This window comes from Mercenaria mercenaria, chromosome 17, assembly GCF_021730395.1.
Source record: "Mercenaria mercenaria strain notata chromosome 17, MADL_Memer_1, whole genome shotgun sequence".
Taxonomy (NCBI): Eukaryota; Metazoa; Mollusca; class Bivalvia; order Venerida; family Veneridae; genus Mercenaria; species Mercenaria mercenaria.
This window is the reverse complement of record NC_069377.1, coordinates 54,241,973-54,267,887: the sequence shown is the minus strand read 5'-3', so window position 1 is coordinate 54,267,887 and position 25,915 is coordinate 54,241,973. Positions and strand designations below refer to the sequence as shown.

General features: G+C 34.8%; 1 protein-coding gene across 2 annotated transcripts in view; it reads left to right on the top strand.

Annotated features, from left to right (window-relative positions):
* LOC123536325 (kinesin-II 95 kDa subunit-like) overlaps nt 1-25,915 on the top strand; it is a 133,756-nt gene that overhangs the window by 26,894 nt on the left and 80,947 nt on the right. Inside the window, exons 16-23 of one of the 2 annotated variants that reach the window (XR_008368045.1) lie at nt 745-837; nt 2,197-2,295; nt 4,476-4,595; nt 7,285-7,403; nt 9,460-9,573; nt 11,609-11,714; nt 12,226-12,365; nt 12,943-20,955. Coding sequence is in view for 1 of the 2 variants with exons in the window: in XM_045319432.2 (XP_045175367.2) it covers nt 745-837; nt 2,197-2,295; nt 4,476-4,595; nt 7,285-7,403; nt 9,460-9,573; nt 11,609-11,714; nt 12,226-12,365; nt 12,943-13,072 (921 nt within the window). In the remaining variant the exon portion in view is untranslated. Of the gene's footprint in view, nt 1-744; nt 838-2,196; nt 2,296-4,475; nt 4,596-7,284; nt 7,404-9,459; nt 9,574-11,608; nt 11,715-12,225; nt 12,366-12,942; nt 21,728-25,915 lie in introns of those variants that run through there. The other variant, XM_045319432.2, reaches the window with a different exon arrangement.

Below are 25,915 nucleotides of genomic sequence, written 5' to 3'. Positions count from 1 at the left end.
TCGTTCATTTCGCATGAATCGTGCTAGCGATTCATGTTTAATTTGCCGATTCTATTCTGTCGTTCATTTCGCATGAACACCGAAAAAAATAGATCATTTCTTATATTTACATTATATTTCCTTTCCATTTGTAAAGAAGATATTATTTTAAATTGCACATATTCTGTGGCATTTAACATCAAAATTAGCTTCCTGGCCATTCTGTTCACCAGACGGAACAACTGCGACTTCATCTAAGGAACGTTCTCCTTGACTATACGGGGACGCCGTCAAAACAGCGGTTGGTTATTACTAAGCAGAGATGACGTAACTTTCACACCTTTCCTTTTGCTGTTCATACGAAATGAACGTCATTATTTTCAGTGGAAAAGAATAGGGTGAATGTAAATATTTTATTATGATCTTACACTACAAAAATATCTGCCCTATTAACACCAGTTCTACAACTGTTGCCCCCACAGACATCTGCTACTAATAGCGCATCTACTACTAATTTTTTCCTGAATCCATATTTTTCAGTTATAACAGAGCCAATACCATTCCCCGAAATCTGAAAAAAATCCCTGAGAATGATTAGTTTTGCGATATATGGAGAAGGAATGTTTGGTATGGTTAAAAACAAATTTTTTCAAAGAAACAACATGGGTTTGTAAGCATGCCATTTTTAATGCTGTTTAATCCTTCCATTTGTGAAATACAGTAACATGTATAGATTGTTAAAACTGTTTCCTTTTTTTTTTTCAGGAAAAAGATCGAATATTAAATGAAATTAAAGAGAAAGAAGGTAGAATGAAGAAAGAAAAAGAAAACAGAGATCAGCTGGAATCTAAAATAAAGGTGTGTGATATTAATACTTGATGGATGGTAAAGTCGTATTGTATATTATTAGCCTGACTATTCGAAAGAATAGGTAGAGCTATTGGACTCGCCTGTGCATCTGTGTCTGCGTCCCGATTTGGTTTAGTATTTGTATGTAAGCTGGTATCTCAGTAACCACTTGTCAGAATGGATTGAAACTTCGCACACTTATTCTCTGTGATAAATTGACTTACATTGCACAGGTTCCATAACTCGTTTTTGCTTTTTATGCCCCCGAAGGTGGGCATATTAAATTTGCACTGTCCGTCCATGCGTGAGTCCGTATGTGCGTCCGGTAAATTCTTGTCCGGGCTGTAACTCTTCCATCCGTAAAGGGATTTTGAAGTAACTTGGCATAAATGTTCACCATAATGAGACGACGTGTCATGTACAAGACCCAGACCCCTGGCTCCAAGGTCAAGGCCACAATTAGAGGTCAAAGGTTAACATGGTCTGTTTCGTGTCCAGTCCATAACTCTGCAATCCATGCAGGGATTTTGAAATAACTTGGCGTAAATGTTTACCATAATGAGACGATGTGTCTTGCATGAGACCCAGGCCCCTAGCTCAAAGGTCAAGGTCACACTTAGAGGTGTTTCTTGTCTTGTCCATAACTCTGCCATTTAACAAGGGATTTAAAAATAATTTGACAAAAATGTCAACCATATTGAGAAGGTGTGTTACACTTATGACCCGGGCCTCTTAGGTCAAGGTCAAGGTCATGAAATGATGTGTGATTTTTTTGCGCATACAACTGTAGCATTCTTGCGCAGGCCTCCATGGGATTCTCGTTTTGATAGTTGACTTGCCTTTCACAGCACCTGGGTTGGATTGCACCTCAGGTTATAACATGCTTCCATTGAGAAAGCTGGGTCCTCGATGGTAGTTTTATGTTAGTCCCTGCCGTTGTGTGAACTATATCCAGAGTTGCACCTCTGGCTTCCACTGCCATTAAGAATGCAAAAATACTGTGTAACTAAATCTGTGAGAAGGTCACTTGGAAGCATAGAACACAAACAAGAAAATTTATAGCAGCCTCAGTTTTGATTCTGTTCATGAGAGGTAATGAAATGTGCTGACTCCATCATGCCCCCTAGCACCAGCTTAGGTGAAATTCTATTATAGTAAAATTGAGCGTTCTTTATGATCCAAAAGGACAAGAACCATACTATTTTGATCCTAAAACCCATCAAAGTTAACCCATGAAAGATCCGAACAGACCTACATGATATATTGTAAATATCTTCCGGCAATATGATAGGTTTTAAAGAAAACAAGTTGTTACAGGGAAATGAATAGGAGATATCACAGACAATCGGGTTTTGTTTATTTTGATAGGCAATGGAGAGTAAATTGTTAATGGGAAATATAGTGGATCATACCAACCAGCAGCAGAGAGCTTTGGAACAGAGAAGAAAGGAAATTGCTCAACAGAAGGTAAGTCATAATTTGGTTTCTAATCACACTTTGTATCAAGCTCTTTTATGTGTGATGAGGCTGCTGGGTATGCTTCTTTGAAATAGTTTTGTCTATCTGTTTGGAGATAATGAGCCTCTTTCGAGCTGAGGAAAAGTTTGTGACACTTACCTTAAAGTTCATGATGTTGTCCATATTTCAGGGGGCCTTTTTGGCCCAATGGTTAAGATCACTGACTTAGAATTGTTTGCCGCCACTGCTTTAGGCTCTAAAACCATGCTTGTGATAAAGAACTCTCATGTGAGGAAGCCATTCACCAGGCTTGCAAAGTTCAGTGGTTATAAACAGGTGCCTGCCTGTGCAAGATAAAATGCCCTGAGGAGCACCTTGGGTCTTTAATCTGCCATGAAAAGCTGGAAAATCGCTATATTACCTATAATTTTGTGCATGTAACTTTGAACCCAACAAAAACCATCCATATTTCATGTGTAGAAGTTTTTCTGTTTATGGAGAACAAGCTAGTACAGCATACTAATTTCTTGACTGAAGCATTTCTTATGTTCATCACCTATTGATAAGCAGTGATACATGTTTTCTTATGGGAACAAACAGAAACAGAGTATTACCTCTTACTCTTACAGGTTTGATTCCTGTCAAGGCTTGGATGTTAGACATTGTTATTTTACCATCCTGTACATATAGACTGATTGCTTTATAGATTTTAATGAATTAGTAGTCCCCTACTGGTTGAAAACCAGTTTCGGGGACTATAGGAATGTGCTTTTCAGTCCGTCATTCCGTCCGTCCGCAATTTCTTGTCGGGTCAATAACTGTGTCATCCATGAAGGGATTTTAATATTACTTTGCACAAATGTTCTCCATAATGAGATGACGTGTCATGCGCAAAACCCGGACCCCTAGCTTAAAGGTCAAGGTCACAGTTGGAGGTCAAAGGTCAACAGGACTTTTTTCCTGTCCGGTCCATAACTATGCCATCTGTGAATGGATTTTAATATTACTTGGCATAAATGTTCCCCATGATGAGACAAAATGTCATGTGCAAAACCTGGACTCCTAGCTCAAAGTTCAAGGTCACAATTGGAGGTTAATAGGGTTTTTTTCCTGTCCGGTCCAGAACTCTGCCATCCATGAAGGGATTTTAATATTACTTGGCATAAATGTTCCCCATGATGAGACGACGTGTCATGCGCAACACCCAGAACCCTAGCTTAAAGGTCAAGGTCACACTTTGAGATCAAAGGTCAATGGGACTTTTTCCTGTCCGGTCTATAACTTTGTCATGCAAAACAGGATTTAAATATCAGTTTGCACAATTATTCCCCTGGATGAGACAATGTGTTGTGTGCAACACCAGAACCCTTAGCTGCAAGGTCAAGGTCACACTTGGAAGTCAAAGGCCAAAAGGTCTTTTTTCCTGTCCAGTCTGTAACTCAACAATCCTTAAAGGGATTTTAATATTACTTGGCACAAATGTTCATCACCATAAGACGGAGTGTCATGCGCAAGAACCTGGTCCCTAGGTCTAAGGTCAAGGTCACACATAGAGGCCAAAGGTCAAATACAAGAATGACTTTGTTCGGAGCATTTCTTCTTCATGCATGGAGGAATTTTGATGTAACTTGCCACAAATGTTCACCAATGTGAGGCACCCTTGTTTCTAGAATTAAGTCCCTTTGTTGTTACTATAAATAGATTATATTGTAACTTATTTATTACTGTTCGTAAGGAAAAATCGAGACCAGTTTTCTGTGGTATAACATGCATGTTACATCCAATTTTTAGGAGCATTTTGACCTATCTCTACCTGGTAAAGAGTTTCTTGTGGACTTCTATATATTTTTTTTCCCTTTGTTGTTACTATAAATAACTTTTGACACCTTTTATGATAATTGGCCAAAAAAATGCCATAATGAAAACAACTGTAGGTTTTTATATATATAAATTTTAATCCAAGTGTTTTGTTATAACATTTGTATATATAGTACAATATTGTTTATACATCATTGACAGATATCAGTTCATTATGTTATACTGCAGTATATAAAATTAGGTGCCTTCCAGTAGGGGACTTTGTATTGCATGGCAATACTTCATTCACTTGTTAACATTAGTTAGTGAAAGAATGCTCTGTATTTAAGCTTAAATGAAATATTGTATTTAATATGTATAATTACTTTCAGCAAGTGGAACGAGACATTCAGCAAAAATTAGAGGAGAAGGAAGAATCTGCTGTGGAACTCCAGGAGACCTACGTTTCTCTGCAACAAGAAGTGGAAGTGAAAACCAAAAAGTTGAAAAAGGTAAAAGAAAGAAAATGTTGATTTATTTGTTGGCTTCAGTTTTTAGCTCGACTATACAAAGTATGTAGAGCTATCCTACTCGACCCGGCGTCGGCGTCCTTCCGCGTCCGCACTTTGGTTAAAGTTTTGATGCACTTTCTCTTTATCTTTGTTATTACTTGATGGATTTGCTTCAGACTTAAAACAGTTGTTCCTCATCATCACCCACATTATATGGCACAAGGGTCATAACTCTGGCACCAATATTTCATGAATTATCCCCCCCTTTTTACTTAGAATTTCAGGTTAAAGTTTTGGTGCACTTTCACTTTATCTTAGCTATTACTAAATGGATTTGATTCAGACTTAAAATAGTTGTTCCACATCATCACCCACATCATATGACACTGGCACCAATTTTTCATGAATTATGCCCCCTTCTTACTTAGAATTTTATGTTAATTTTGATGCATTTTCACTATATCTGTGTTATTTCACAAGGGATTTGATTCAAACTTAAAATAATTGTTCATCATCACCACCTACATCATTTGACACAAGGGCCATAACTGTGACAACTGTATTTTATGAGTTATCCCCCTTTTGTACTTAAAACAGGGTTCGCACAGGTCTGGAAAAGTCATGGAAAACGAGATTTGTCTGGAAAAGTCAGGGAAAATTGAATTTTTGCATTTTGTCATGGAAATGTCATGGAAAATTTAAAAATCATCATGGAAAGTAGGAAAGTGATTGGAATAAGTCTGTATGTGCATAAAATGATTACATCTGTTTTAATTTAATATCAGAAAAATCCAGATTTAAACGCGTAATCGAACAATCAGTAATTTACGTCAATATTGGGGTCGAATCTGGTTGGGTACAAAATGACTGTTAAGTTTACTATTGCACCGTTTCCGGTTTATTTTCGTTGTACTTTTAAAAACGAAACTAAGCGTGAAATAGCTAAAAATAGTAAAATATGAGTCAGAAAAGAAGTTGCCGATACAACACTAACTGGGAAAGGAATAAACAGTACAAAGCATGGTTAAAGCCTTTCAAGTCGGATAACAGGAAAGCCTTATGCACCGTCTGAGACAAACTTATTGATCTGTCAAATATTGGCGAAACTGCAATTAAATCGCACATGAAAGGTGGAAAACACGTTGCAAGCATTGAACTCCGTGATAAAAGGACAAAAACATGTGACGCATTAAAATCTTTTTTCAAACCTGTGGAAACAAAACGTAAGGAAACTGTCGTGTCTGATATGTGTATTCCCCCACCCACTCAAGAACTTTACTCTTGAAAAAGAAAAAGAAAGCAACTGAAGTCTTATTTTGCAAATAGTTTGAAATAAAAGTCTTTGTATGCCAATAAAATGAGTGTATCATTGCATTTATTTCGAGTTTCGTATGTTTGGATTGCATCATGGAAAACCAGGCAATGTCATGGAAAAGTCATGGAATTCTTGTATCCAAGATCTGTATGAACCCTGTTAAAATTTCAGGTTAAAATTTTGATGCACTTTCACTTTATCTCTGTTATTACCAAATGGATTTGATTCAAACTTAGAATAGTTGTACTGCATCATCATCCACATCATATGATACAAGGGCCATAACTCTTCCACCAATATTTCATGAATTATGCCCCCTTTTTACTTAGAATTTCAGGTTAATTGTGGTGCACTCTCACTATATCTTTGTCATTACTTAATGAATTTGATTAAAACAAATTAGTTTTTCCAGATCCTCATCCTCATCATATGGCACAAGGTCAGTCACTCTGGCACAAATGTTTATGGGTTATATCCCCTTTTTACTTAGAATTAGTTTTAATTTTGATGCTTTTTATATCTCTGCTGTTACTAAATGGATTTAATCAAACTTAAAATGGTTGTTCCACATCATCACTCACATCATACAACACAAGTTCGATAATGCCGGCACCATTACGTTCTGAGTTATGCCCTCTCTTTACTAATAGAATTTCCAGTTCAAGTTGCGATGCACTTTTGCTGTAACTCCAGTATTACTAAATAGATTTGATTAAAACTTAAAATAGTTGTTCAGAATTATTAGCCGCATGATATGACACATGGTGCATTACTTTTGCAGAAGTTTTCCATGAGTAATGATCCTTTTATACTGATTTAATATTTTGAGACTTAAGCTATTGTCCAATATCTTCATTCAGATTTGAGTCATTAAACACTCCAGTGACAGCTCCAGCTTCCTCAGATGTACCCAATTTCACTATCCAGCATCGAAATAGTCGAGCGCGCTGTCTCCTGTGACAGCTCTTGTTACCAGTCTTCCAACAGCATCTGGCATATCAAAAACATTTGGAGCCAAGTAATCGTGATAGTTATTACTGTTGTGATTGGTCTGTTGTCAGTTGTCATGCCTTTCCTGTGTAGCAGGTGTCTAATATTGTAACAAGTTCTGATCAAATTTTATGAAACATTATATATGGGAAATGTATTGCAGTTGAATGATAGCATGATTTTGTTTGTTTATTGTGTAATGAATGAAAATATCCATGCGTAAATTATATTAGTTTTGGCAACCTCAGCATATAGTATGAAGTACATTTATATTTGGTTCAAGTCATAATATACGTGAACTTCAAACATGAAAGTACATCTAACAAAGCTGTTTGTGTTGGGAGATATTTCCTGGTGTTTCTGTATGGGATGAAACTGTTTCAGTTGTTTGCCAAACTACAAGCAACAAAACAAGAAATCCAAGACCTGCAGGAGGAACATGTGAAGGAACGACAGGAGTTAGAACAGACACAGAATGAACTTACACGAGAACTTAAGCTCAAGTAAGAATACAGACTAAATTTCACTAAATCTTAGGCACAAGTAAGAATAGACACTAACTTACACAAGAACTTATGCTCAAATAGAAACTATCTTGCCTGAGAACAAAAGCTCTAGTAAGAATAGAGACTATATTACAACAGAACTTTTGCTCAAGTAAGAATAGAAACTAAGTTATATGAGAACAAAAGCTCTAGTAAAAATAGATACTAACTTAACACAAGAACTAAAGCTCTAGTAAGAATAGAGACTACCTGAATTATTGTTTTATATATATATATTTATGTCCCCAGATATATTGTTTTTCCCCTGTCCATCCGTCTGTCCGTCCGTCACACTTCATTTCCGATCAATAACTGGAGAATCATTTGACCTAGAACCTTAAAACTTCATAGGTTGGCAGGGCTTATGGAGTACACGACCCCTATTGTTTTTGGGGTCACTCCATCAAAGGTCAAGGTCACAGGGGCCTGAACATGGAAAACCATTTCCGATCAATAACTTGAGAATCACTTGACCCAGAATATTGAAACTTAATAGGATGATTGGTCATGCAGAGTTGATGACCCCTATTGATTTTGGAGTCACTCTGTTAAAGGTCAAGGTCACAGGGGCCTGAACATGGAAAACCATTTCCGATCAATAACTTGAGAACCACTTGACCCAGAGTTTTGAAACTTCATAGGATGATTGGACATGCAGAGTAGATGACCCCTATTGATTTTGGGGTCACTCTTTTAAAGGTCAAGGTCACAGGGGCCTGAACATGGAAAACCATTTCCGGTCAGTAACTTGAGAACCACTTGACCCAGAATGTTGAAACTTCATAGGATGATTGGACATGCAGAGTTGATGACCCCTATTGATTTTGGAGTCACTTATTTAAGGTCAAGGTCGCAGTGGACAGAATAATGGATATCCATTTCCAGTCAACCATTTGACCTAGAACCTTCAAACTTCATAAAGTGATAGGACTTACAAAGTAGATTACCTGTATCGTTTTTTGGGGTCACTCCATCAAAGGTCAAGTTCACAGGGGTTGAACATAGAAAACTCTTTCCAATCAATAACTTGAGAACAACTTGACCCAGAATGTTGAAACTTCATAGGATGATTGGTCATGCAGAGTAGATGACCCTGTTGATTTTGGGGTCACTCTGTTAAAGGTCAAGGTCACCAGGGGCCTGAACATGGAAAACAGTTTCCAATTCATAACTTGAGAACCTCTTTGCCCAGAATGTTGAAACTTAGTAGGATGATTGGACATGCCAAGTACATGATCCCTATTGCTGCCAACCATCAGTGTATCTTTGACTTTCGCTCCTGTCCCCTATTGACTTCTTGCCTATATGACTGTGCATTGGGGGGAGACGTGCGCTTTTCTACAAAAGCATCTTCTAGTATAACTTAATTTCATAGGAAAAGATTTCTGATAGTGTCTGTATTTGGAAAGCTTCAAACAAGACTACCAATAATTTACTGATGACACAGCAGTATGTGATGATTTGACAAAAGATTGTACTGTGAAATAATTAGTACTCATAGAGGGCAATTTTCATGCTTGCATCAATCCACAAAATCAAATCCTAAGGAACAAACCATGTTCCCATTATTTTGTCTTGATAAATGGAAATCCAGGAATTCATATTCCAACATTTTTGGCAAAACCATGAAATTTTGTACACAAGAAATGAAGTGATTACACAATATGTAACTTTTTTTTTTTTTGTCTTCACCTTTGTCACATGTTGGGAAGTGATATAGTACTTGATTAGGACTAGTCAATGCAGTAAAGGCATTTGTTTTACTCTCTGTCCTGTAACTAGAATATTTTAAAGCAATCTTGCATATAACTTAAACACACAGACAGATTACATATGTTTACTTTTTCAGCATGAGTCTGTTATCCAAAGCTCCAATGGTGTTTAATTAGCTACATGTAAAACTGCAAAGTCACAATAATTAGCCAATATCTCCTGCTAAACAGTGCTTTTTGTGTGTTTGATATATAGTAACTGCAAAAAAGGTTTTTAACTACATATACTTTTTGTCTTTCAGGATGTTAATCATTGAGAATTTCATTCCATCTGAAGAGAAAACGAAACTCCAAAACCGAGCAATTTATGATGAAGATGAAGATATGTGGATGTTAAAACCTCTTGCAAATAAAAAGTAAGATTTTTTGCCTGCTGTAGCCTGTGTTTTTCTCAGCTGCATCAAAAATATCTCAGTGTTTTATTTCAGAAGGAGACAAACCTGTTACGTTTTCGTTACTGTATGAACAAAAATTTAGTACTTTAGAGATCTTCCATGGTGATTCTGTTTTCAACTTGATGAACTAAAAGCTTAAAGTTCATATGTTTTTAGCACTCTTCTTAGATATTACAAGAAAATATGTTGATGTTTTATTACGATGCATGATGTGAATGTGAACTGAAGAAGTCATTACTATGATAAAAAAGTTAATCTTTCTTGCAAATGTATACATGTATGAACAGTGAGGGACTTCCTTGGCCTGGTTGTCATGGTTACTGACTGAATCACTTGCTCCTCACTGATTTTCTTTTGGAACCACACTTTAGATGTAGAATTCTTCATGTGAGGAAGCAGTCCATCAAGTTTATGAAAAGTCAGTGGTTCTACCCATTTGCCTACACATGTATGAAACATTGCATTTAGAGGCACTTTGGATCCTTGCCCACCATCAGAATCTGGAAAAGTTGCCATACGACGTAAATTGTGTCAGCGTGACCCTAAACCTATGAAAAAAATGTTTTCATAGTTTGATTAAAAGTAGTTCTGTAACTGCTTTTAGATAATGATTATTTTTACTTAGGATGAAGCAGTTTATAGGAAATGGATACATGGATTATCAGTTTGTGAAGTAAATACAGAATGTGCACTCTACTATAGAATACAAGCACTTTAGAATTAGTTTATATAATAATGCAGCACAATTAGTCAAGTTTTTCAACAAAGAAATGTTTTAATATACCTTGAAATTTAACTGTTATTACAAGAGCCAGCTCTGAGTAAAAAATGCAATGTTGATGTCAAAAGTTTGTTGGGACTTGTTTTACATTTTCCAATAATGCATCGTCATTTACATTGTTTTGAGTGAATCAGATCAGCTAAGGATATCTGATTAAAAATACATTACTGGATTTAAGTCACTGCATGTTTAATACAGGTGACAAGTCTAAGAAAATTAGCAAAATGAATTATGTGAAAATTTTGTGTTTTTTAGCTCGACTATTCAAAGAATAGGTAGAGCTATTGCACTCACAAATGCGTCTCTGTCGGCGTCCTGATTTGGTCAAGTTTTTGTATGTAAGCTGGTATCTTAGTAATCACTTGTGGGAATGGATTGAAACTTCAAAAACATATTCACTGTGATAAATTGACTTACATTGCACAGGTTCCATAACTGTAATTTGCTTTTTTACAAAGTTATGCCCCTTTTTTAACTTAAAAATTTTTGGTTAAGTTTTTATATGTAAGCTGGTATCTCAGTACCCACTCAACGGAATGGGTTGAAACTTCACATACTTGTCCACTGTCATGAGCTGATATGCATTGTACAGGTTCCGTAATCCTGTTTTTCATTTTTACAAAATTATGCCCCTTTTTCGACTTTTATATTCATTCAATTGACAAGGCTGTTGAAAAGTCGAGCACAGCTCTTGTTTGTAAAAGTATTACCTATTAAGGTAGTTCAAAACATGTTGCCACATCAGTATTTGTTGAAGGTATATAATTTGATAAATTAACTAGTACTGTATAAATAACAATAGTATCTTGAGTTTAATATAGTGGCTTGTAATAAACTTATAAGAAATAATAGCTTGCAGGTAATCTTTGTGCATGATATAAGATATTACAATAAATGGTAGATTAGAAACAGTCACAATGTAACTTGACTGAATGTTAATTAGAATTATTGGATTATATTTACAGCTTAAAGTAAATCTGTTGCTTGTTAAATCCTTAAATTCTTCTTGGCTGTATACATTTATCGGGACCAGCAACTCGAAGAAAAAGTTAAAACTTGGGAGATAGAACTGAAAGTGAAACTAGATTTAATAGAAATAATCATAAGCATTTTATGACATTGGTAAGATGAATTTCTGGTTATGCTAAATTAAAAAAAATTGACTTGGGAAATTCAACACAACAGGAAGTAATTACTCCCTTGTGTATATTTTAGTTCACAAACCATGGCGAAGCGGCCAAAGTCTGCTTGTGGTAACAGAAGGCCAGTATCAGAGTACGCCAAAATGGCTGCTGCGATGGGTGGCAATCCAAGATTTAAGGTATGAAATGATGACAGAGGTTTATAATAGAATTTGTTTGTTGCTGATTTTAAAAGTGGCAGATTTGGACCCCTGTATGTGGTAGACATGTACCCAAATTACTATAGTTTAGGGTTTGAGCCCTGTAAAAGATCATGGCATAACATGCCAGTGCCTCGTCCTGTAATAAAACTGAACTGATTAAATGAGCTTCAGACTCCTTTTTGGCAAATGTTTTGTAGAAAGGTTTGTTTAGCAATATATTTTACATAAATATGTGTGTTTACAAGTGCTTTTAAAATACTTGTTTAAAATAAAAGTTTGTTTAAAAGTATAGTAAAGTTGTTGAATGGGGTTTATGGTAACAAAAGATGAAATCCAGTCTTTTATTATGATCCCAAAGACTGATCAGTTTTAATGTAAGAATCCAAATAAGTGTTGTGGTCATGGGACTGTTTTTCATTTAATTTGGTATGTGTACTCACAGCAGTGTCTGCAAGAATATCTTAATGTGGTCTTGTAATGCTTTTAGGGTGAGAACATTTTGATGGTTGAACTGGATATGCCAAACAGAACTACACGAGACTATGATGGACCCCAGGTAGCACCAAGAATACAGGCTGCGCTGGACGCTGCTCTCCAAGATGAGGCTGATATTGATCTTGATGGAAGGTGAGGGCAGATGTTGAATATATGACAAAAAGTCATTTACTTTTAACAAAAGCCTATTGCTTGAAATGATGATGAGTTGGGGGGTTTTTTGTTCACACACAAAATGGGGATGGCACTTAGATTTGTTCATACATTTGTCCAGACATCTTAATTTGTGTTGTGCATATCTCAAAAACCATTTAACTTAGAATCATCAAACTTGATAGGATTTTTATTCATCATGTGAAGTTGTGCACCTGTGGTTTTGTTTGGGATTTGTCTCAGTGACAGAGGTATGGCCCTTGACTTAGTCAAAAATATGAATAAAGGGTCCAAAAGTTAATGTTGCAGATCTCTCCGAAAGTATTTGACCTACAATCATAAAACATAATAGGACTGTTATTCATCTTGTGAAGTTGTGCATCTGGGGTTTTATTTTGGGATTTTACTCCACTAAGCTACAGAGTTATGGCTTAGTAATATGGAATTTGCAATATACTATTGTTACACTGATATCATTAGAAAGCAACAACAACCCTAGATATCTTCATAACTACAGAGGCTAGAGTTCTCAGCTTCCATATATTTTCTATTACAGCCTGGCAATTTTCAGTAGCAGTAAGTCGAAGAGAAAGGAAGCCAGTAAGTCACGGCCTAAATCAGCCAAGAAAACTAATGTGGATTCTTCACAAGTGTTTCCTAAAGCAAGAGGCCTTGTGAAGCAATGAGAAACTGTTGTGAAATAGTGAGAAACTGCGGTGAAGCAATGAGAAGTTATTATGAAGCAAGGAGAAATTATTGTGAAACAGCGAACAGTTTGTGAAATGTATAAAAACCATTTGAGTAAAAATACCAGTGAAAAACAGCGAGAAGAAAACTATAATAATACTGGGTGTAAACCTCTGCTGATATAGCCGTATGCATCATTTCAAATCTCATTTTGCATAATCACAAACCTGGTAATGTTTAAGAATCATTTGACATAGCGCTTGTTTATGTAGTCATAAAACAAATTCAAGAAGTAGAAATCTTTCTGTGTCGGGTATACACAAAGAAAATCTTTTGTAAGGTATTTATTACAGGTTTTCACAAAGAATAAAAAACAATGTAGCAAACTTTTTGCACATTTACAAAGAACATTGAAATTGTTGAATGGTATCATTGGCTTACTTGAACAGTCCTGATTGTGTGCAATGTATTACCACTGCATGTAGGAGAGGTTTTGAACTTAAAATGCAGCTTATTGGAAATATTTCACTGTTGGTTCACTGTTGGTTATGGTTGTGCAAATAAAAAAAATGATGAAGAACACCAAACATTTACACTTTTTAGTCCTGGAACTTTTATTGGCATCGTTATAAAATCGGTCTTCATTTATGAATTAAGGTAGAAATCACTTGCATTGTGCCTTTAGATTTTCTAAAGTTAATTGTTAGTTCATGGATATTTAGAGGTTTTCTTTCTTTTTAATGTGCAACTGATTTTTTGTAAGATCAATTTTAGTGGATGCTGCAGAGCAGGTAAATTTTTGCACAGGCATTAAGTGATATTTGCATAATTAACAATTTGCAAGACATGAGCGTTTGTGTTTTAGGACCTGATGCAGATCAATGATCACAAATATTTTGAATTCAAAAGTGGCATTATTCACAAATATTAGTGAAAAAAAAAACAATGGCAGATATTACCCAATCTATAGTAGTTCTTGATTGTGTACATATCATGAAATGTGTACATTTCTTGAAATATATACATAAAAATAATCGCAAAACAATTTATATATTATGATAGTGGTTGATATAATAATATTCAAAAATCTTATTTAGTTGAAGTGTTTGACACACATACACACTGCTTTTGAATTGTCAAATATAGTTTTACAGCAGATGCTGATTTAAGTCACATATTGTCGCTTTGGCGCAAAAAGGGGGTACGTTATTCTTTATGTCAATGCCGTTATCCACTTCCTGTTCGGACTTGACGAATTATACATTGTAACTTTAATGCCTAACATGTGCTGTTTCATCACCAACCACAATATGACTGTGATATTTATCCATATAAATTTATACATGACATTAGTGTACATATTTTTATCATTATATTTATTACTAAATTTGTCATATCATATATTGTAAAATCATTGGCATATTTGTAGAAATAGCCCTAGCGTCTTGTGTTTAGAATGTATAAAGTTTTGTTTGTGATTTATTTTGGTTGTTTATATGATTTCTTAGCAAAAGCCCCCAATTAATAGGACCCTGTATTTCAGTCTCGTTCACAGAGTTGTCATTCCTGACTTTACATTCATTACTGTCAATGTCTGCAAAGTAGTATGTCTGCAATGAAGAACATCAGTTTACTGTCAAATCCCATGGTTGTAAATCAAAGATGTCAAATGGAAAAGTGGATTATCAGTCTAAATTGTTTTACTTTTGCTTAAGACATGTTGAAATTAGAACTAAATATCAAATTTAGAAGTGGGCTCATTGACATGTGGCTGTTTTAATACAGGGACCTGCTAAGACAGTTTCAACAGTGTATTAGAATTTTTGTGGAATAAATTAGGTAAAATCCTATTGACCGTACAAGTTTGCACCTCTAAGTCAAATATTCTTGAACAGAATTGAATTTAGGCATTGCCAAATGTGAATGTCTCTGCAGTAGAAGTGGAAGAATGACAGCTGTGTGGGAGATTGCCTAAACTTTTGTGACAAAGCTTAAAAACGTGAAAATATCTTGCTGTAACTGATATAAATGTCAAAAATGTTTGTGAAAGGTTTACATTTTCAGAGACTTTCTGTTTAAAATCTCCCATTTTGTAAGTTAATGTATGTAATGAAAGAACTGATACATAGCATATTAGTAGTATATAACATGTTTTAATTTTTGTAACTATTTCTTTTGAGATAGAGAAAAATGCTTAATATCATGTTCGTTTTTGGGGGAAAAAAAAACTGAAATCTACATTTGAAACGTTGCCTGTTGAGAAGCGCTGTGAAATCTTTTGATATTGTGGACTTCAAATTTCAGGATTTCGTCCATATGATGGTTTCATGTGGGCTTATATTTATGTATTCCAATTGTTAAACTGAAGAAAAAGTTAACTTAATGTGTTAGGCGTGACTTAATTTCATGGACTGACCAAACAGGAAAATCCAGGAAAATTAGTTCCTCTCAGAAACTGAAGGATCTCACAGTTTTTGATAAATATTAGAATTGGAAATATTTATGAATGGTACTGGCCTCCCAAAAAAATGTTGAATGTATGTTTGTTTTATTTTTTTCTCAAATTTCATTTTGTGCGTTATAATGTAGTTGTTATTCCGTTGTGCCTGATTGTTAGTTATCTCTTTGATGTGGAAGATGACTGTAGATTGCTGTAAGGTTGTGAAATAGATTGAAGAAATTCTCACATATCTCAATATCATTGTACATTTACAGGTATTTTCTCTGCTTGCTGGCATACAACTTAATTTATTTCACATTCTGTTGACTGGCTAACAAAATGGTTGTATACTTTCAATTATTTGCATATTTTGGTACGTATAGTGAAAGTAATGCTGTTAATGTAGTTATGATGCTATTGATCATTGTTACGGAGCGCAGAGAAAGGTCAGTGTTATATCTTCTTTTGAATTTGAAGTTTATTTTGCAAACTTCCTTAATATATACCCGTATATACTCGCGTATAAGGCGCCCTCGCTTATAAGACGCATCCTGATATTGGACTATCGATCGGGGAGGTTTTGCACTGACCCTCGTATAAGACGCAGTCATATTTTTATACAAACTACATCAGAAATTTGTAGAGATGCATTATTTTCCCCAACATTCTATGATTTGCAATAGAAAATAGCAGAAAATGGACAATTTTATTGTAAAAATGCAGAATTTAAATGAATTAGTAACAGCGGAAAAAGGTTAAAGAAAGGCCGAAATTTTGACAATATTCGCCGATTTTATTTTTAAAAGAACTTGCAGACTTGTTTTATATTATGTTAAATAAAATAAATTATTTTAAAATCAAGTTCGTGTGTAAAAATGCAATGTAGTAACTTCAAAACGGCGGAAAATTGACGATTTTCGCCGATTTTATTTTTGAAGAAACTTGAAAATCTGTTTCATAATATGTAGAATAAAATAAAGTATTCTAAAATCCACTTTCATTGGTAATAATATGCACAAAATATCTCCGAAACGGGAGAAATTACGTCTAGAAATGTGACGATATTCGCCCATTTTACTCATAATGCTTAGAAACGCTGAATGTTTGGCCATGTTTCCATAACAGTAACACAGAATGTTTAGGAAAATAATGTATTTCTTGCAATTATTCGAGGATACGCAATTTTTAAATTGCTTTCAAAGGATCTCCAATACATGTTTAGGATTTTTCATTCAAGCATGCGCTGCATACAATGAGAAAATTAATGAGGATAAAATATCCTCACCAATTTTCCCAAAGTAATTAACGCAAGTTCAAAAAAGCAAACAAACAAACAAAGCATATTACATATTTTAATTTTATGTGACATACAGTAACTAATAATGCATTAATTTATCACATATTTCAAACACAAAAAAAACTGACAATAACGTATCGATTGATTACTGATAAGATAGCAAAAAAGGTGGCGAGATTAGGATACATGTACTTTTATGGCAGTAAATCTGACACATTTGTCAATCAAATATGGATATGCCCACTTTGAAATGTTATCCAATCATATTCCAGTTCCGAGTAGCTAGACATCCCTACTGTACCTTCATTTGACTAGAGGGCAGAATTAAAATAATTGCAGCCGACTATTCTATGAAGCCGCCAATTAACATCAATCAGTGTTTATGATACATCTATTTCTATACATGTGTTTATTTAACAGTTTGCACCTTCAGATGATTTATAATGGGTGCGTTTTAACAGTTTACACTTGCAACAATTATAGGTACCGTATCATATGCAATTGGGGATAATTAACTTTTAATAACTCTCTGTTTGCGGGCGGTGAAAAAGTATTTTCTTTGCTCAATTATATCAGTCATTTCCAATTTAAGTAAAGCTAATTCGTCAGATTTTCTGAAAGAATTTTTGATTTTAAAAGAAAAAAAATACATTTGTAAATAAAAAATACTTCAGATATTAAACTACCAAATCGTAAAGTAAGTAAATAATAGATCGTTATTGAGGACCGAAACACGGCGCTTGTCCGTTTAGATTTTAATACCGATATGCAATGGCTGACGAAAAACGTAAGTAGCGGGTTGCAGACTCGGAAAAAAATACATTTATAAATAAAATATACTTTTGATATTAATCTATCAAATCGTAAAATAGGTAAATAATAAATCTTTATAGCGGACCGAAATACGGTACGTGTCCGTAAAGTTTTTAGCACTGCTATGCGCAATGGCTGCCGAAAAACGAAAGTACATGTCTGCAGACGCGGAAATGAGATGTCCTGAGCTGTAAACTCGGGACTTTTTTAAAATTTTCACTTAATTTTCTTGTAGTATGCGCTTATAAGACGCATACCCTTCTAGGAAACGAAGATATGATCCCCAAAACTGCGTCTTATACGCGAATATAGACGGTAGAGTTAAAAGGGAACAAGCAATTGTGGGTTGTGTATGATGAATTGCACCAATTTTGTGTAATTTGTCTGTATTATTTGGATTTGAATTTTTCAGTATCAGTCATCTAATTTGTCAGAATCTGCCATTAAAGAATCTGAAGTGAATGCCAACCTTTTTTAGCTCGACTATTCGAAGAATAGTCTAGCTATTCTACTCACCCTGGCGTCGGTGTCGGCGTCACACCTTGGTTAAGTTTTTGCATGCAAGTACATACAGCCATCAATTAAAGGCATATAGCTTTGAAACTTATTTTTTCTTTTTCTAGATCAATTACCAACCTCTCTGGGTCAAATCCCATAACTCTGACATGTATTTTGAGCAAATTATGCCCCCTTCTGGACATAGAAAATTTTGGTTAAAGTTTTACATGCAAGTTACTATCTCCAAAACTAATGCAGATATTGATTTGAAACTTCACATGTGTCTTCGGGGTTATAAAACTAGTTGATAGCAGCAAGTCCCATAACTCTGACCTTCATTTTGGCTAAATTATGCCCCCTTTTGGACTTAGCAAATTCTGGTTAAAGTTTTGCGTGCAAGTACATATAGCTATTACTTAAAGGCATATAGATTTGAAACTTATTTTTTCTTTTTCTAGATCAATTACCAACCTCACTGGATCAAGTCCCATAACTCTGACATGTATTTTGAGCAAATTATGCCCCCTTTTAGACTTAGAAAATTTTGGTTAAAGTTTTACATGCAAGTTACTATCTCCAAAACTAATGCAGATATTGATTTGAAACTTCACACGTGTCTTCAGGGTTATAAAACTAGTTGATAGCATCAAGTCCCATAACTCTGACTTTCATTTTTTCCAAATTATGCCCCCTTTTGGACTTAGCAAATTCTGGTTAAAGTTTTGCGTGCAAGTACATATAGCTATTACTTAAAGGCATATAGATTTGAAACTTATTTTTTCTTTTTCTAGATCAATTATTAACCTCACTGGATCAAGTCCCATAACTCTTACATGTATTTTGAGCAAATTATTCCCCTTTTTGGACTTAGAAAATCCTGGTTAAAGTTTTGCGTGCAAGTACATACAGCAATTACTAAAAGGTATATATATTTGAAACTTATTTTTTCTTTTTCTAGATCAATTACCAACCTCACTGGGTCAAGTCCCATAACTCTGGCATGTATTTTGGGCAAATTATGCCCCCTTTTGGACTTTGAAAATTCTGATTAAAGTTTTACATGCGAGTTTCTATCTCCAAAACTTATGCAGATATTGAATTGAAGCTTCACATGTGCCTTCGGGGTTATAAAACTAGTTGATAGCAGCAAGTCCCATAACTGATATGCATTTTGGTCAAATTTTACCCCCTTTTGAACTTAAAACTCTTTTGATATTTAACCTTTTTGGGTAATATTTTCCTGCTTCTGGGACAATATTTCGAATAGTCGAGCTTGGCTGTCTTACGGACAGCTCTTGTTTTTTTGGCGTCCATGTAAATTATCAGCCATTTCAAAAACATGTTTCAGATTCAATCTAAGTTAAATTTAGTAACGGTGTATAAATTTGAAATTTTGGCACAGTTTGTGCTTTATGCTGTTAAAAAATGCAGAAAAGTTACGTTATTACTCACTAATCTTGAGCGTTAACAGAATACTTTGTTTTATATAATGAATCTCCAGATTTGTTTTTTTTTTTTTAGAATGGAATGTACTTTACTGGTAAGTAAGTTTTGATAGAATTGTTATTCAGGAATAGGGGCCTCTGCAGCCGAGTGGTTAAGGCTGCTAACATTGAATCTCTTGCCCCTTACCACTGTGGGTTTTGAAATGTCTTGGGGTGTAGAATTCTTTCATGTGAGGATGCCATCTAGCTGACTTACAGAAGATTGGTGATTCTAGCCAGATGACCATCAGATTCTGTGCCTGAAATAATGCCTTTAGGGGCATCGGGGCTCTTCCTCCACCATTAAAAGCTGGAAAAATCATAGGATTAATAATTGTGTCGATGTGATGTTAAACCCAACAAAAACATGCATGCTGGTTACAATTTCCAGAGTATTCATAAAACAGACAAACCAGCAATAGATAGAAACTATTTACTAGTAAAGTTGCAGGTGTTCCATTCTTTGTTTGCTTTTCACACTGGTAAAGTTGATACTTGTATAATGTTGTATGTTTGAGAGAGTGCTCTAGTTTTCATGTTCATTTTTCTAGTCTGATTTAAATCACTTTATTTTCTCAGTATCTTTGATCACCACTGGTAATTTCATTTCAGATACTTGGTAGAATAAACAATTGTGTTAATGACTTCTTTAAATCATACATGGAAAACAACATAAAGTATTTATGAACCATTTGTACTTGTATTTATATTGAAAGAAAAACATTGATTGGCAGCAAAGAATTTTTATTTCAAATTCTACCTCATTAATTTGCTGCTTTGGAACCAATCTTTTGAAAGAGATGTGTATGCCTTGTATAGACAATGTAATTCTAATTCTGACAAATTTTTGAAATATTTAAGAAAATATCTAAATCCACATATGCTTAAAGTATTTCTTTCGATCATTTCTGTTACTATATCATTTATTCTGATAATTTTTAGCTCAAGTGTTCTTGTTTAGTGTATTTACATTACTGTTTATAGATCTAAAATTAATATTTACTTTTTTTTCATTTAATCCGTCCTTTGTTGTTGTTTTTTTACGTTTAGTAAGTTTGTATAATTATGATGATTTTTGGGCTATGTTTTTTTTTCATTTTTCAGATTTTTAGCTCACTTGAGCACAAAGAGAAGTACTCTTCATAAGACTTTGTCAGAATATTTGTCTTTGTCTAGGTAAAGTCCAAAACTAGGTTACTTTAGGTAGGTTGCTAGGTCAAATCACAGAAAAACATTGTTAATACTGTAGAGGCCACATTTTCTACGTAATATTCATAAAAGTTTTTCAGAATGTTACTCTGTATAATCTAGGTCAAGTCCAAAACTTGGTAACCTTAAGTAAAAAAGTAGGTCACTATGTCAATTAATAGAGAAAAAAACATTGTTAACACTCTAGATGCCCAGTTTAGTACTTGATCTTCATTTTGATCAAAATGTTTTGTCTCTATAAAATTTATGTCCAGTATGAAACTGGATTATCTAAAGTCAAAAACAAGGTCACTAGATCAAATCGTAGAAAAGCCTTGTTAACACTCCAGAAGCCCAATTTTCTACTTCATCTACAGGCATTTTTTTCAGAATGTTTATCTGTTTTAAACTAAGGAAAAACTGTCTGGGTCACTTGAGTAAAAACAAAGTCAGTAGGTCAGATCATCAAAAAAACTTGATTAATGATCTACCCAGTATACATAAAAAATAGCCAGAATGTTTATTTTAATGAAATCGAGGCCCATTTAGATACTAGATTATCAAGGGTAAAAACTAGGTCATGTGAGCCATACAGGGCCTTCATAATTGTAATAGTGCTATGTGTTTTTTAAAAAAATGATGCTATGTAATTTATAAATACTAGGACTCTTGTGAAGGAAATATTACTATACTAAAGGTAAATTAAAGGGTTTATTTTTATAGTTGGGCCTCATTACACGGATTATCATTATGAGAATGTCAGATAATTGGAGAGAGTATAAAGTTATTAAGTTGTCTTTAATTATCTAATTTAATGTTACTTCCATTTTTATAGCAAAGAAGTGTTATTGGTGATTTTTTATAAGTCATGTCATTGTATCTGATCACATTTTCTTAAATAAAATGCCACTGGAATTAATAAAGTTACAAGATACGTTTTGTTGCTTTTGCTTTACACAAACTAGTTTTCCACAAAGAATTGACATTTTTCCCTCATGAAACGGGGCTTAAATAGCTCAGAGGTCCAGACCACACTTTGAGGTCAATGGTAAACATGGTATTAATGGGGTTTATTTTATGTTGACTCCATTACTCTGCCATCTTTCAAGGATTTTAATATTAAATGGCACAAATATTCCCATAATGAGGCATTGTGTTTCCGCAACTTCAGACCCAGACAACTTAAACGTCAAGGTCACACATGAAGGTCAAAATTTCAACAGGATTCTGTTAAATTACCATCTATCAAGAGATTTTAACATTACATTGCACAAATTTTCCCCCATCTCCCAGACCCCTAACTCAAATATTTAGGTCGTACTGCAGTCAAAGGTTCACATGCAATTAACAGTGTCCTTTTTGTGTCTGTTTCACAACTCTTCCTTCAACATGTTCAAGGGCTTTTAATATAACTTTGCACAAATGTTCCCTGGAATGAAATAACTATTCATCAGCTACACCCAGACACCTAGCTCAAAGATCAAGGTCAGAGGTATTCTAAGTAATTTTTGAGTCGGCTAAAGTCAAAAAGGGCTTTTGCAGTTGCTAGTCATCAGAACGATTCTTAAATGGACCAATATTCACGTAAGATGTTATTTTCATTAGATGTTCAACCTTAAACAGTTCACTGGCTTTAAGTAAAGTTAAGTTTGTCAATTACTTGCTATGAAAAAACATTGTTAATCTGTCAGTTTTATGACTTGTAATTTGTCAATACGAATTGTAACTCATTAACATTAATGTCATTTATGAAATTGCGACTTATCAAAGTCTGGGAAACATCCAGTCAAAAGAAAAAATAGTTCCACAGGCTCACACTAAGATCGTTTTAGGTAAATTACGTATAGAAATAATGGCAAACGCATGCCCTAATAATTCTAAGCGTATAAAAAACTATATAAAATTACCAGAAAAAAGCACACAATGTTTTTTTAAAAACAAAATCAGCATCTGATCTGATTTCAGGTAAACATAGCTTAATGCTGACCACAGCTTGAAGTAATAACAGATGTTTATGTTAAAATATGCTATTAAATAACTGACTCTTGTGAGGTTATACTTTAATTTGTCAGTCAGTTAACGATTAAATTATCGAGAAGAGAAAGAAGTTTTTAACTGTTCTTTTAGTTATTTATGATTTTAAAAATTATTTTATTTTATTTTGTCAAGAAATAAATAAATCCGGCGAAACATTAAATTGTATTTTCTTGTATGTTTTCGAAACGAAAGTAGATCTCTAATGGGCTGCTTTCCAGAACGAAAACAACTTTTATGTATAAAGGATTTAATTTACAGGTAATTTAACCTAATACTTCAATGCCAGATACTGCCAATTGCTGCTAAATGATTTTCGTATCATCACAATTTGTAAAATATAAGTTTGTTAAAACTGGAGAAAAATTGTATTCCATCCAGATAATAATATTTTGGTGTAAATATCAGGCTGTGTTATAAATTTTTAAGAAAAAAAACTAAAAACAAACAGAAATGGTAACTATATCTGTCAGTAACATCAATCATTACGACTCAGGCCCTCAGAGCATTTGAATTAGTTTGACTGTATGTGGAGTGCTATCCTCCCCCTGGTGCTGCCACCTGCATCTGAGTCTTCTTCTTAGTAAAAGTTTGGATGCACTTTCACATCATCTCTGTTTTTATGCCCCCAGCATCTACTGATGTGGGAGGCATATAGTGATTGTCCTGTCTGTCCGTCTATTCATTCGTCCGTCCATACGAGGTTAACCAAATGGGACCGTTTCGTCTAGCATCAATACCCCTTGCTAGAATGACCTGATACTAATGCAGATATAACCTGTGACCATTCCTCATCTTCAGACATCACCTGGCCTCAGTTTGACCTTGACCTCATTTTGGACTTAGGTTGCTTTATATGGGCCATCTCTTGGTTAACCAAATGGGACCGTTTCGTCTAGCATCAATACCCCTTATAAGAATGAATTGATACTAATACAGATGTAAACCGTGACCATTACTCATCTTCAAATATCACCTGACCTCAGTTTGACCTTGACCTCGTTTTGGACTTGGGTGCAAAATCTATCGACAAGGATGCCACTGGGGGCATCAAGCGTTTATTGAACGCAGCTCCTTGTTACATGATGGATTTGCTTCAGTTTTGAAGCAGTTGTTCCTCATCTCCCACATAGTCTGACATGAAAGCTATAGAGTTAACACCAGTATTTCATCACTTACGACCCCTTCTTACCAAGAAATTTGGTTAAAGTTTTTATGCACTTCCACTGTTATTACACCCCGAAATACAAAGTATATTGGGATAAACACATGCCGCTCTGTCCATGGTGCCCAGATCATTTTGTCTAATCTGCTTTAAAGATTTTCATAAAACTAGCATCAGTTGGGGAGCACAAGGTCAAGGTCATACTTGTGTTCAAAGCTCATAGTTTAATTTTGTGTCTGCTCTGTATCCTTCTAAACTGCTAGGAACATACTCGTCAGATTAGTATCAATTATCCACCTCAACAACACTATGCACTGCACACAGCCTAGGTCCAAGGTCAAGGTCATACTTGACAGTCAAATAGCTTAAATCTGTGTCCATTTCCTATCTTCTTAACTGCTGGGAAGATTTTCATAAAACAAGCATCACCGAGATGACTGGTGACTACGGTCAAGGTCACATTTAAAGGTCTTAGATTTTTTGGGTGTTGGCACAGACCACTCCAGATTGTGTACGAACAATACATTCAAAGGTAGGTTACTTTCAGACAAGATAATATGTCAGATATTGCTTTGATTCACAGGTAATAGCCATGTGACTTTGACATTTTTTTAAATAGGAAGTTGAAATGAAATACTAAGAAAAGCATACACCTAACAATTCATTTTTCCAGTACCCATAATACCCTTTTTATGGGAAGAGAATGCCTTCCATTCCAACTCTTAATAACATATTCATTTTTAGTGAGAACTTAAAAGAAACATAACTATAACATGTGTCATGATACTGTTCCTACTACCATTTAGGCTTTATTTGAAGGTCTTAACCGTTTTTGAATCTGATCTTCCTTATGTTAGTGTTCCAGATACAGTTTGATTTAGGATGATCCTTGCATGCATACTCTACTGGACAAATGCATGGGAAGAGTTACATAACCAAATACCTCAGCCAGCATTATATGCTACAAAAGTTGAACCCTAGTCTAATGCGAGCCAAATTTGATATAGGAAATATGCACTCTTTACATTTCATTACCTCTCCTAGATGGACTCTATCGACCCAAGTCTGTTATTACTTTCCTTGGTTGTGTTCTATGCTTCCCAATGTCCATGTTGGGAGGCGGCACCAAACTTAACTATTCTGTAGCTTCTGGTTTTATTTTTAGCTCACCTCGGGTGAGCTTTTGTGGCAGCCCAATGTCTGACATCAGTCGTCCGTCCGTCAACATTTTCTAAAAAATCTTCTTGAAAACCTCTGGGCAGATTTACACAAAACTTCACAGGAATGATTCTTGGGTGGCCCCCTTTCAAAATTGTTCAAAAAATTGAATTCCATGCAGAACTCTGGTTGCCATGGCAACCGAAAGGAAAAACTTTAAAAATCTTCTTGTCTGTCAACATTTTCTAAAAACTCTTCTTGAAAACCACTGGGCAGGTTTACACAAAACTTCACAGGAATTATTCTTGGGTGGCCTCCTTTCAAAATTGTTCAAAAAATTGAATTCCACGCAGAACTCTGGTTGCCATGGCAACCGAAAGGAAAAACTTTAAAAATCTTCTTGTCCAAAACCGCAAGGCGTACAGCCTTGATATTTGGCATCTGACAACATCTAATGGTCCTCTATCAAGATTGTTCAAATTGTGCCACTGGGTTGAAAAGAGGTCTCGCCTTGGGGGTCACAAGTTTTACATAGACTTGTATAGGAAAAAACTTTAAAAATCTTCTTGTCCAAAACTGCATGGCATAGAGCCTCAGTACTTAGCATGTGGCATCATCTAATGGTCCTCTATGAAGATTGTTCCAATTATGCTCCTGGGGTGAAAAGAGGCCCCGCTTGTACTTTATACATTTCCTTGACTAGCACATAGACCTGGAAAGAAAATAGCATTTTCAATATGGCGGCCAATTAACCGGTTCGGTTCG